Here is a 12,719-nt window from a genome sequence, read left to right as displayed (position 1 = left end):
GCCAGAGCCTCACCGCAAACCACATCCATTCTTCCAGCAGAGCTTTGGTCAGAAGAGCGTAGGCGTGGAGACGGACAAGGAGGTCAGAGCGAATGAGCCTATTGTACAGAGTGTCATTCGGGAACCCCATGCATTCTTCAAAAAGGCGATTGCCACAGACAGGCCTATCAGCAAACGTATTGCATACGATTTGCAACTGCTAAGCTCGTTGCCAAAGCTCAAAGATGCTCCACAACCTTCACGGGCGGACATGCACGTCGTCTCGCAATCAGAGGAAAAGCTAGCTGCATTCTCGCAGAGCACCTCACGAAAGAGGAAGCGTTCTAAGCTGGAACCGGAAGCGACCGTCTTTGCATTTGCCTTTTCCCCTGACTCTGATGCTCGTGTCGAATGTGCACGATGCAATTCTTGTGGGTACAATTTCGAATTAGTGTCACAAAATGGTGCTTCTACGGTGCCTAGGGCCGTCGCCCCTAAAAATGGTTCCGAAGACGAAGCTTCCATGCTTAGTGCCCGCTACGCGCCAGAGCACGCAGACCAAATTCTTGGCAATGAGCGACAAGTGCACTGCCTTCGATCATGGCTACAATCTCGTCGACTGTCCAATCGCTCGAGGTTGAAGCTGGCAACCCGGTTGCACGACGAACAGGGAGCGGACGATCTAGACGACTGGATAGTAGAAAGCGACGATGAAGAAGTTGTCCCCTGTACTGACGATGCTGAACCCTTCTCGCAACAAGAGGCTCATGCCTTGTCTGTCCCGCCATTGCCGCCTGGAGCTGAAGATATTTGGCAGTCCAATGTTGTGGTTTTAGGTGGACCACCCGGCAGTGGTAAGAGCGCCACAATCCGAGCTTTGTGTGACGAACTACACTATGAGATATTTGAAGTTCACGCTGGCATGAAGCGCAGCCACAAAGACATCAAAGATGCTGTTGGGGAGATTGCACAAAGTCACCTGCTCAACCAGAGTAATGACGGCAAAGCTGGCGCGCTGTGTGTCTTGCTCTTTGAAGATGTCGATGTCATTTTCGCAGAGGACAAGGAGTTTTGGACGGGAATTTTTGCGCTCATTGCTACGGCTCGTCGCCCACTGCTTCTCACTTGCAACGATGTCAGCCTGCTTCCACGGCCACTTGCAGACAAAAAGGTTCTGCTTCACTTCGATGTGCCTCCTGTTGAGCAGGTAGCTGCGCACGTGTCTACCATCTCCAAATGGCAAGGTTTCGTCGCTCCTGAGGTCACACCAGCGATGACTAGCGCCACGCTCGTCAGACACGACTTACGTGCATCGTTGGCGCAACTTCAGCTGGACAGGAACTACATACGTCATGCCCAAACAGAGGTAGTCAGTTTGAAATCAAGCAGCTCGTCTCTCGGCGCCACACAGATTCGACTTGCTATTGCTCAAGTCTCCGAAATGGCCTCACTGGCCGACATCTTGCTTCAACAAACTCGCTCGAGGTTCGTTGAAGAAGATATAGTGTTTGAATCTGAGAATGAAGAGATCACGAGAGCTCGAGCCTCTCTGATCGACGATTTGAGTGGCCATCCGATTGTTAGCGAGCCTGCTGGCAGATACCAAGGTCTTTGGCACGGTGACAATGATCCTATGTGTGGATTGCAGTCTCATTTTCAAGGCGCTTCTTTGCCAGACCGGTGGTACAATATCGAACACGACTGTCCTTTGCATCACGACAAGAACGCAGCTCAATCGGGTCAGCCAGCGGTCAAAATCAGGGCTGCATGTCAAAACATCTTGGATCCTGAACCTAGATCTCCAGATCATCTGTGCGCTCCCATGACATGGCAACGATCCACATTGATAGTCTGTGCAGAATTGGGCCCCTTCGTGAATATATTGACACAATGTGAGATGCAACAAGAACACATGGAACAGCTCTATACGCAACAGCACGGAGGTCGACTCACGCGCAACACTGTCCTCTCTGCAACAGGGATCAAGAGGAAACGCAAGTTCAATGCGCATCAGCTGGAGCATGCCCGAACATTGCAGGCGTTGACTGGACCAAGTATTGCCAGCAGTGTGGTGGATGAGACTGAATCCGACTCTCTAGAATTCTAGAATGAATGCTATGACCCTACGCTCTAGATCGCCGCTGCCGTGCCTGCTGCAGGACTCGCCGCAGAGGTAGTGGCAGTCCCACTGATGAGTGCCGCCTTCGGCTCAGTCGCCGTAGCTGCTGGAGATGCGAATGCTGGATCAGTCCATGGCCCTTCATCAGAGAGCTCGACTGGACCTGCTGTCTCACTCGTTCCACCAAACTTCTTGGGCAGGTTCTGAGGAGGAATTTGCTTGAGCAGTTCATCCTTGTAGTGCGAGCCAAGGATGTGAATCTTCTTTGCGGTGACTTCATCCAACAAACTCTTGATCATACCGAATGCAGTAGAAAAGCCCCAAGGTGCGTTAATCATGTAGAACTTGCCCCTGTCAGATTAGTCAAATGCGATCACTAGTCGAGACACTTACATGCGCTCCGGATAGTAATTTTGACCGATGGCACTGGCCGACTTGACATAGGAGTAGACACTTGAAATGGAGGTGATGCCGACGCCCTTGAGGTCCATAATGGTGCAACTCGTCTCGACCAACTCGCCCTTCATGCGTGAGCAGGCAGGCAGTCTGTTGTCGGTGAACTTTTCATACTCAACGACCAGATTCTGAATCATGCGCTCATGCGTGGAGATTTCGTACATCTTTTTGAGGTCAATACCACCAAGCTGCTCAATGTAGATTGGACGACCATCTTTGTCCGTCTTGTGATAGTACTGAGGATAGAATTTGCTGATTTGTTCCTTCTCTTTGAAGTCAAATGAGCGCTTGAGCTCGTCCACGCCGAAACTCTTTCGCCAGTTTTCGCAGTCGATGAACATGGCTTTCGCCAGTGCAACGTCGAACTTGCGTGCCCGCAAGAACCGTAGCTAGGTAGTCAGCAATGGCTGCATGCTAAACAAATGGCCTTACAAGAGATGCATCATCTGTCCGTTCCTTGTAGCTTTCTGCCACGAGTTCGCTGCGCAACTGTTCCAGTTTCGTCTGTTGCTCTGCAGTGAGGTTGCCGGGGTAACCTAGTCCAGCGGATGGGCATGTCTGCGGGTAGGAGTCCAGGGAAGCCATGGTCTGGTTGTCTGTGGTCTGGTTGCGCTATTTTGCTTCTGACATTGTTGTGTGCTGTTTTTGCACGTGTCTTCAGTCCAAGGCTCCTGAGCCGGACACCAGACCTTTCTCCATCTGCTGCTTCATCTGCTGCTTCATCTGCTGCTCTGTCTGCTGCTCTGTCTGCTGCTTCATCTGCTGCTCCATCTACTGCTCTGCTACCTGCTCCAAGACCCCACAAAACTCATGTCTCCCTCTGATGTCAACAAGCTTGAGGCGCGCTTGCGGCAGCTGGAAACATCCCACAGCCGCCTTCAAAAGCTAGTTCATCTCTACACCCTGATCTTCGTATCTGTTACCGTCGCCCTGCTGAGCGGATTCTGGCATGTGCAGCACAGGTAGATTTCAAGAGGCTAACACTTCAGGTACGCAAAAAAGACCTTCTTACCTCAATTGATTTCCGTTATCTCAACTTTGAGGTCAGCCAACGGGTTCTTCCGTGATCGAGCGAGCTCAATCCCATCTGGCGTGGACACTTTGTTGGACTATGCAGAGCGGTTCATGGGGAAGCACAAGGAATAGTACGATAGAAATGTACTCAGACACTGCACTGGTTTCTATCCGTGTCTGCGATTGCAACACCATTGCCAAAGCTTCATCCGTATAACAAGTAACTCAAAGCTTACTACCGTCAGAGCTCCAATCTGCATGACAACTTGTCCAGTCTGGAGCGCATCACGCATCTGTATCAAAGTATGTCCTGCACTGTATTCTCCAGTCTCACTTACACCATGAGCACGTCCAGGCGAATTTGGCAACGAAACAACTCCTGAACGACATGAAGGCCTCCTGCTTGATCACGCTGCTTGCGCTTGCATCGCTCAATGCTTGAAGGCGCTGCTTGCAGACAGGCTTGCGGAAAACCAGGGTTGTAGTGTTCGACGACGTCTTCCTGCTGTGTACAGCCGACCCATCGCTCAAAGCACAAGTAGGCCACAGCTCGAGCTCATTGCAAAAAAGACCTTGTTCGTGGCATTAGCGGCTCATATTGTGGTCAAGGTCGGATAAGAAGAGACCGGTCAAGAGACAACGTGCTAGGGCATCGCAGAGAAGATGACGAGCCAGATAGCGAGCAGAGATAACGCGGTCAGCGTTGTCGATAGGCAAAGGGTGAGAGAGCAGAAAACAACGCGGCAAGTTGCCAGAGATGAAGCGATGATGATTGGGTGGTCAGTCCATTAGTCATTTGTGGTGTTGTGGTTTAGGATTGCCAATGTGGTATGCTCTACGAACCTCTGGGCCTTCTCGCACTGGTTGATCATCATTTTGCAACCTCTGGACAAAGTGTTTCTGCGTAGACACGACTTCACCGCCTAGCAATGTCTGCAGCTGCCGGCGTAAAGTACAAGTACTGCCGTCGTGAATTGCCCCGTGCTCGGAAGCACTGGATTTATCAAGCCTGATACAGCGGAAACAACACGAACTTGATGTGGTCAATGCCGAAGAGCAGATCCACAGTGATCGCAGGAGCGCAAGATACCCTTTGACGACGAGCTCGAGACCATGGAGTTACCAGCATGTCGCGACTTGTACATGTTGCCTGACTCTGACATGGACATTAGGGGCAGGAGCTCCATCGAAACGCTGATGCTCAATCTGTCTCGAGCCGGAGATGCTGGGAAGAAGCTGGTGCGCTTTTCTCGCACTTGCTATGAATGAGATGTGGATCGGCTTGTCAAGCAGCGAGGTCTTTGCTCGCTCCGATCTCCTTGTATTGTGACCTGTCATCAAGATGGTGGAAGGTGTTGGCAGCATTTATAACGGCATTCTCGAGCTCCGAAGGCCTCTAGTGTCGCTGTGTTCACGACGATGCTTCTTTCCTTTTGGCGTATATGTGACATGATAATTTGGACCCTCTACCACACGACGGTTGTGTGATGGCTCATTGCTTTTCACCTACACTTGTCTTCGGCCTTCTCAATTTGCTGATGGCACTACTGAGTATGGTTTTCAGCGACAGACACAAATTATCTATGCACAATGATCAATCGCCGGGTCAATGCTCAAATCAGCTGGGAATAAATCTACTGCCCGTACTTGACGCAATCTATAACGACAATGCCGACCGAGTGGCCAGCCACCTATGCTCATCGCAAAACCAGAAGGTTCTACCGAGCGCGTGATGCAGTAGTACTCGGCGTGGCGCGGGCGTCGCAAAGAATATGGCCTGATCCGTCCTTGTTGAATTCAAAGTAATACAGCCTTCTCTACTCGACTAGTGAATCAGACGATCTTGAGTGTCAAGCAACAGTCTCGTCTAAGTTCCACGTCCAAGGCCGATTACGATCGTTTATTCGCCTTAAATTTTGCATAGATTTTCGGCGTTGCTATGGCTCGGACAGCCGTTGGCATGTCGCAGAAGCACATGTTGCGTCCCATTTATCGAACGACGCTTATGCTGGCGATTGACAGCCATTTCACAAATATCCACAAGGTTCAATCGTCATTGCACCACCCAGGCTTTCTGATGCCATATCTATCTCTACCTTCTGCAGCACGTTTGAAATTTACAGCAAGATGGGCGCTCTTGAGCTTCTGAGATCTGTTTGGGTCCATCTGTTTCGTACACCTAGCTAGCGAGCAAAATATGCTGCAGACAGCAGCTCACACGAAGCGAGCAAAATGTGCTGCAGAGAGTAGAGCCACACGGCCAGCTGAGCTGCTGTCTGCAGCATATTTTGCTCGCTAGCTAGGTGTACGAAATAAGGCACAATCTAGAGCGCTTGATATGTGCATGGAGTATGGACCGTAGCATGATCTCATCACTGCTCTGGCTCCACGGCAAGCTCGCTGGATGATACTGGGTAGTACAGCAGCTGAGGAATTGACAAACTCCCACGTTGGTACCAAGACAGCTTTACAATGACTAGCAGCATTTGTCAACTTCGCAGTGCAGATCTTCGGTGGCGCTGTTACCTACACAATCTCCAACCCTACTTTCAGTACAGGACCTCGAAATCCAATAGTCGAATGGTCCAATCGATGCAGAGCTCGTGAACGAGGAAGCCTTTGTCATCCTCATCTGCAACAACGCGCAGTTTCTACTCAAAAATGCAACCCTGCTCACTTCATCAGCCTGCATAGCAAGCGCGAGTTAGGCAGTTTACCTGGGATATCGCAAGTTGGAAGTCAGCATGGCTGACAGGATGGGCTCGTTCACAGTGAAAGCCCCAATATGGCCCAGCGAGCTAGGCGTGGAGCTAGAGAATTGAGCAGGGCAGCACGAACTGCTCTCACAGCGAAGGAGCCGACCCCATCAGCCATATAATGACTTCTAGCTTATGAAGTCCCGGATCAACTGCCTAATCTGCGCTTGCCATGCTGACTGGCGCAGTGAGCAGGGTTGCAAGCTTGAGCGCCACCTTCGCGTTGTTGCAAGTCCAGAAGACAGAGGCTTCCTCGGTGTCAGGCTCTGCGTCAATTGAACCACTTTCTGGTGGGAATCCAGCCGGCAGGAGGCTTTAATCACAAATAGACGAGCAGCACTAAGGCTCAGGCGCAGGCTGAAGTCCTGCTCAGCTTGCTGAAAATGAAGACGTCAGAGCACCCCGCCACAGTCTCTCGAGGCGTACCTATTTTCCCGACATGAGGGATAAGAAAAGAGAAGGAGCGCTAAAGAGAGACAGGATAAGAGAATGGAATACAAGAGAGAGAAGAGAACGAATGTGACATTGGTGCGCGTGCAGGTCGTCGTCCAAGGCGGATGAACTTGAGCAAGCACAAGACAGATTCGAGAGTCACAGTGCAAATACCCAGAACGTGACAAAAGGTCAAATTATTATGCCCTTGACTGCCTCGCTCTGTATATCAGCTAAGATAAAACCACGCCACGTTCCTAGGGACTAGCACAGGGCATGCGAATTCATAATTTTCATTTTGACTGTCTGTAACTTCAAACTTCGATTGGCATGAAACCGGCATGGGCAGCTCATTATTTCAAGGTGTGAGTCTTGATCAACACTCATCCTGCTTTGTGTTAGATATAAAATGAGCTTCGAGATTCTGCGGGATTCGAAGTTGGGTCCAGGAAGTGTCTCCTGATGAGCACTGACTCCTGGATGAGGCCTTGGATTCGGGGTTCAAAGAGCTGCAGCGGTGTCCTCTAGGGACTCATCACTTCTGGCTCAACGGGAATGCGATGCGAACCCCGAATAGGTCTGACAGGTTATGAGCCTTGCGCTGGCGTTGCGTAGTGATGGCAGAACACGAACTTATGGGAAAGGCTTCGAAGCACAGTATCACCGCACAAGGAGGTTACAGGATAGCTGTTGCGGGAATTCGAAGCTGTTGTGTCGAGACGTTGATTGTTTCAGGAGCTCATTGATGATGCGACGGTCAGGGGCCCAAGCTGACACGCTGGCAGGTTGAGGACATAAGTAGAGCGGCTGCGCTGCCCTTAGTCTAGTAGAGGACTAGTAAACTTAAGAGGTAGTATGAGCCTTGTCTTCGGGTGTTTAGGTGTTTCGCTGTTCAGCTAATACTTCTTGAGTTTACTAGTCCTCTGCTAGACTAAAGGCAGCGCAGCCGCTCTACTTATGTCCTCAACCTGCCAGCGTGTCAGCTTGGGCCCCTGATCGTCGCATCATCAATGAGCTCCTGAAACAATCAACGTCTCAACACAACACTCCACCTAGCTCATTGTCGTCCATGAGGCTAGCTAGTCTTGCGACGAAGGCCGAGCATTGCCATGAACTTTTGCAATTTCTGCCGACCTAGTGCTTTGGTTGTCAGATCTGCAATCATGTCTCCAGTAGCAACGTATCCGAGTGACATGCGAGCACGCCGTACACAGTCTCGCACAAAGTGATATTTCGTCCGTATGTGCTTGGTGCGGGTGTGGAAGCGAGCATCATTTGCCAAGGCGATAGCACCCTGATTGTCGCCATGGATGTGAAATGTCAAGCGCGCATCGGTGGCTTTGAAGTCGTGCAGTAGGTGTTGCACGATGATCTTGACCCATTCGAGCTCCTTTGTCGCGTTGGCCAGCCCAATGTACTCTGCCTCCTTTGTAGACTGCGCAATGACTTCCTGCTTCCGACTGCTCCAAGAAACGCAGTTTGGGCCGAGCATGACAATGTACCCACTGGTTGACTTGCTGTTGTCAAGGTCGCCGGCATAGTCGGAGTCTGAGTACACGTGCACATCCAAGTCGCCCTTCTTGAAGACAAGACCTACATCCTTCGTGTGCTGCACATAGCGTAGGAGTTGCTTCGCTGCCCGCCAATGTTCATAACTCGGCTTTGCCATGAAACGACTTAGGACGCCCATGGAGTGTGCCAAGTCTGGTCGTGTTGCGGTCATAAGGTACATCAAGCTCCCGATGACGGCCATGTACGGCATGGTTGCCATCTCTTCTCGTTCGGCTGGTGTGGGATCACATGTTGCTTGAGAGAGCGATAGGCCGCTCATCATTGGTGTGTGTGTACCATTGCAAGACTCGAGTCCAAAGCGCTTCAAAATCTCCCGACAGTAACGTGCTTGACTCAGGGTGATACTGCCATCAGAAGCGTAGGATAGCTCCATGCCACAAAATTGTGTGGCAATACCAAGGTCTGTCATGTCCCACTTTGTTGACAATGCCTGTTTGAAATCAGCCAGGGCGCTGTCGTTCTCAGCAATCATCAATAGATCGTCGACATAGAGGACAAGCCGAATATCTCCACCTCTGAGAACAAACAAGCCTTGCTCATGCTCGCATCGCAGGAATCCATAGGACAACAGGAACTCCGACATGACAATATACCACTCGCGACCAGACTGTCGGAGACCATATAGCGTGCGCTTGAGACGGCAAACAGCGCCATTTCCACTCTCATAGCCAATTGGCTCGTGCATGAAGACCTTCTCTGACAAGTATCCATTTAAGTAAGCGCCAACAACGTCCATGTGCCAGACCTTCAAACCCTTGTTGACAGCAATGACTAGCAGGGTGCGAATCGTGGTGAACTTTGCAACGGGAGCAAAGGTCTCCGAGAAGTCAACATGCTCCTCTTGCTGGTCCCCGTGCGCGACAAGGCGCGCCTTGAATTTGTCGATCGAGCCATCTGGGTTCAATTTGAGCTTGTATCGCCACATGTTTCCGATTACTGGTTGGCCTGGCTCGGTATCGACGAGTTCCCAAGTGCCGCGTTCCAGCAAGTTTGCAATCTCTCGCTGCTCTGCCTCGATCCAGAGGTCACGCTCGTCACTTTTGAGCATTTGGCGTCTATTCTTTGGCGTCACAATGTCCTTTGGATCCTTGCCGACTGGATGAGGGTGTGCGTCAGTCAATGCCGCAATCATCAAAGCAGAGGCACTGACATCAGTTTGTGCATCATCTTGAGCCAGGTCACGAGCCCTGGCCAAAAGCAAGTTGATATCGTCATCCGAGAAATGATCATGTGGGCCGTCCTCCACTGCACCGAGCACTGGAGAGAGTGCCAAATTGTCGTCGTCGATGTCAAGCGATTCCAATAAATTTACGTCGTCGACTGAACTGCCATTTGCGTCTCCGCCAAACTGAAGCTGCTGCAAGTCTTCCACCTCCTCGCCGTCACTAAGTCTGAGATCCCCTTCTGCCAAACTGAGGCCAGAGAGATTGTCGTCCAAATTTGTCGAGATGCCAAAACTGCCGTCGCTCTGGTGATCACCACGTCCGTCGCCGTCTTCACCGTCTCCTGTGTTGCTGGCATCCTCGTTCTGGTCATCACCACGTCCGTCGCCATCTTCACCGCCTTCTGCGTTGCCGTCAATCTCTGCCTCCACCTCGCTTTCATGAGTCACAGAGCCAAGGAACGGAGCGACACGCACTTCATCGTCGTCTGTCTCCATTTGCTCCACCTGCTCTTGTATCCCCTTGCGACCAAATTGGTCCTCAACAAACGTGGCATCCCTCGATACACGCTCCTTCTTGGATTCTGGGTCCCAGAAGCGGTATCCCTTGACCTGGTCCGGATAGCCAACAAAAATCATTTCACTTGCCTTGGACACAAACGTTTTCAACTTTGACTGCTGTGTGTGCACCCAAGCGCGGCAGCCGAATACACGCAAGTAGGAGACGTCGGGTTTGATACCTTTCCAGGCTTCGTATGGCGTCATGCTCTCGTGAGCTCGAGTGGGTAAGCGATTACACAAATGAACAGCAGTGTGCACTGCGTAGGACCAGAATTTGTCCTTCAAGCCAGCCTCATGAAGCATTGCACTTGCATGGTCCTTGATCGTGCGGTTCATTCGTTCTGCAACGCCATTCTGCTGAGGTGTCTCGGCCACAGTGCGTTGATGCACAATACCCATCTCTCGCAGGTATCTGTCATTCTCATTGCTGACATATTCGCCGCCATTGTCACTGCGCAGGATCTTCAGCTTCTGTCCAGTTTGTCGTTCGACCTCATGCTGAAAGTCTTTGAATCTCTCGAATGCTTCGGACTTCTGCTTGATAAAGTAGACATGTGTGTACCGGCTCGCATCGTCGACAAAGGTCACATAGTAGCGCTTGCCCGACCAAGATGGCACGAATGGGCCAGCAAGGTCGCTGTGCACGAGACCCAAGAGCTTTGTTTCACGAGACTCTGACTTTTTCGGGAACGCCAATCTTGGCTGTTTCCCTTTTTGACAACCCGTACAATCCGCAGTATTTGGCGTAAGCTTTCCAATATCTGGGCCAGTGACCATATCCTCGAGGCGCAACATTGAAACAATGCCCGGATGACCAAGTCGCCTATGCCAAAGCTCCACAATCTGTTGCTTTGGCGTGCAGTAAACGCGACGAATCAGGTGTATCAAGCCAAAAAAGACCCTCGCGCTTCGGCCCTTCCGCCACTGTTCGGCCGTCATGCTTTGACATCAAGCGCCACTTGTTCTCATCAAACAATAGTTGATAGCCCATACCAGCAAGCACCCCGACAGACAGCAAGTTAAAGCTGAGGCCTGGCACGAACATGCAATCAGGCATTTCCAAAGGGCCGTCAATAGTCGGAATGATTGCTGTGCATAACCCTTCCGATACCTCCGACGTGTCGTTGCCAAAGCTGACATTTCGAGGTCCACGGCCGGATCGCAAAGAGCCTGGCTGGACGAGATCTATCGAGCTGACCACATGGTGAGAAGCGCCGCTGTCGACAGCCCATGAGATTTGCTGTTCAGCGCTCGTCGAGCCATAGGCATGCAGCGCAGTGGCGGTCTCGTTCACTCGTGTCTCTGGAGCGATGCAAGCGACAAACTTCTTTTCACTACCTCCCTCTACGGGCTTGTCGACAAGCATCTTGGGGCAATCTGCTCGGATGTGGCCGAACTCTTCGCATCGGTAGCACCTGGGTCCACTGCCTCGACCAGTGCTCTTGTTTGCTTGGCCACCAGCGTTGCGCTTCCAACCTCCCCTGCCACCAGACGATTGCGACAAGAGTGCCTGGGCGCTGGCTTGCTTCTGTGCATCATTCGCGAGCACTGCCGCTTGTTGACGAATGTCTTGGCGGACCTGGTCCACCCTCGTGGTCTCAGTGACGCGGGCTCGGTATGCGTTCTGGAAGGCGCTCCAGGCGGTGACGGCTGGAAGCCCATCCAACAAAAAGTCAATGTGCTCAGCATTGGTTACATGATGCTCGGCACTTCGCAGCTCAGCAACTCGCCCATCCACAAAGGCAAAGTGCACCTTGATGTCGTCGCCCTCGTTTGCAACATGAGCCCAGAGGTCCCTCTTCAATTCCTTGATGCGCTGCGAGGTATTGATGACGCAGCTCACGCACAAGGCTGCGTACAGTTCATCGACTGGGGTGGTGACCATTGACTCGCTGATCGTCTCAAATACCTTGTCAGCGAACGACGTGATGATGGCCCTTCGCGCCACCATCTCTTTCTCCTCAGACCAGTCTGAGATCTCCTTCTTCGGCTTCTTCAAGTAGTCCAACACTCCAGTCAATTGTGCACCAGCCTCAAACTTGTCTTTGAAGACTCGCCATTTTGCAAAGTCTCCGTTGTACTGGATCAGCTGAATGCCGCTGAATGCCTCAACGCGGTGCTCCTTGACCCGTTCTGTTGGCTCGATTGCGCGCGGTAGTGCAAGGCTCATAACCTCTTGAGTTTACTAGTCCTCTGCTAGACTAAAGGCAGCGCAGCCGCTCTACTTATGTCCTCAACCTGCCAGCGTGTCAGCTTGGGCCCCTGATCGTCGCATCATCAATGAGCTCCTGAAACAATCAACGTCTCAACACAACAATACTGGGATTCCTTACTATGTTACTTGTTGGAGGTGATGCTACTCGCGGTCAAGATCTCACGACGCTCCAAAGATCAGTACGCTCAACCGCCTTTCAACCAAAGATGTCTTCTCTATCGCACAAGGACTTTGCCCCCGTGGACTGTTGTGCGCAGGTGCAATGGTATATGGAGCACTGACCCTGTATCCGAATGCTTGAGAGCTTTTGTGGTGCAGCGGGAAAGTCGTCCCCAGTCCAACAGGTGCATGAGTCAATCCGAAAGTTCGAGTCTCGATGGGGACAGTGAAATATCGAATGCTGCTGTCGCGAAGGCTCGGGGTCACAGGCATGGGTCGACGATAGATCTCCAT

The 12,719-nt window shown here is 51.6% G+C and overlaps 3 protein-coding genes across 3 annotated transcripts; 2 read left to right on the top strand and 1 right to left on the bottom strand.

Moving 5' to 3' along the window:
- Positions 1-796: 796 nt before the first annotated feature.
- Positions 797-1,168, top strand: BCR37DRAFT_337812 (P-loop containing nucleoside triphosphate hydrolase protein; the record flags this gene model as incomplete). Its single annotated transcript, XM_040867280.1, has 1 exon — positions 797-1,168. A coding segment is annotated over one exon (372 nt), but the record flags the coding sequence as incomplete, so codon positions are not given.
- Positions 1,169-2,109: 941 nt separating this feature from the next.
- On the bottom strand, positions 2,110-3,139 carry BCR37DRAFT_351776 (Sec14 cytosolic factor; the record flags this gene model as incomplete). The annotated part of the gene is made up of 3 exons (XM_040868088.1): positions 2,110-2,449; positions 2,492-2,943; positions 2,987-3,139. 3 exons carry the CDS (start codon positions 3,137-3,139, stop codon positions 2,110-2,112), a joined length of 945 nt encoding a protein of 314 aa, XP_040722472.1.
- Positions 3,140-4,946: 1,807 nt separating this feature from the next.
- On the top strand, positions 4,947-5,404 carry BCR37DRAFT_166578 (uncharacterized protein). The gene has a single exon (XM_040866232.1). It carries the CDS (start codon positions 5,056-5,058, stop codon positions 5,299-5,301), a length of 246 nt encoding a protein of 81 aa, XP_040722471.1. The 5' UTR covers positions 4,947-5,055; the 3' UTR covers positions 5,302-5,404.
- Positions 5,405-12,719: the final 7,315 nt, after the last annotated feature.

The sequence above is a fragment of the Protomyces lactucae-debilis genome (assembly GCF_002105105.1).
Source record: "Protomyces lactucae-debilis strain 12-1054 chromosome Unknown BCR37scaffold_24, whole genome shotgun sequence".
Taxonomy (NCBI): domain Eukaryota; kingdom Fungi; phylum Ascomycota; class Taphrinomycetes; order Taphrinales; family Protomycetaceae; genus Protomyces; species Protomyces lactucae-debilis.
The sequence above is the reverse complement of the archived record's forward strand: the minus strand, read 5'-3'. Positions and strand labels throughout refer to the sequence as shown.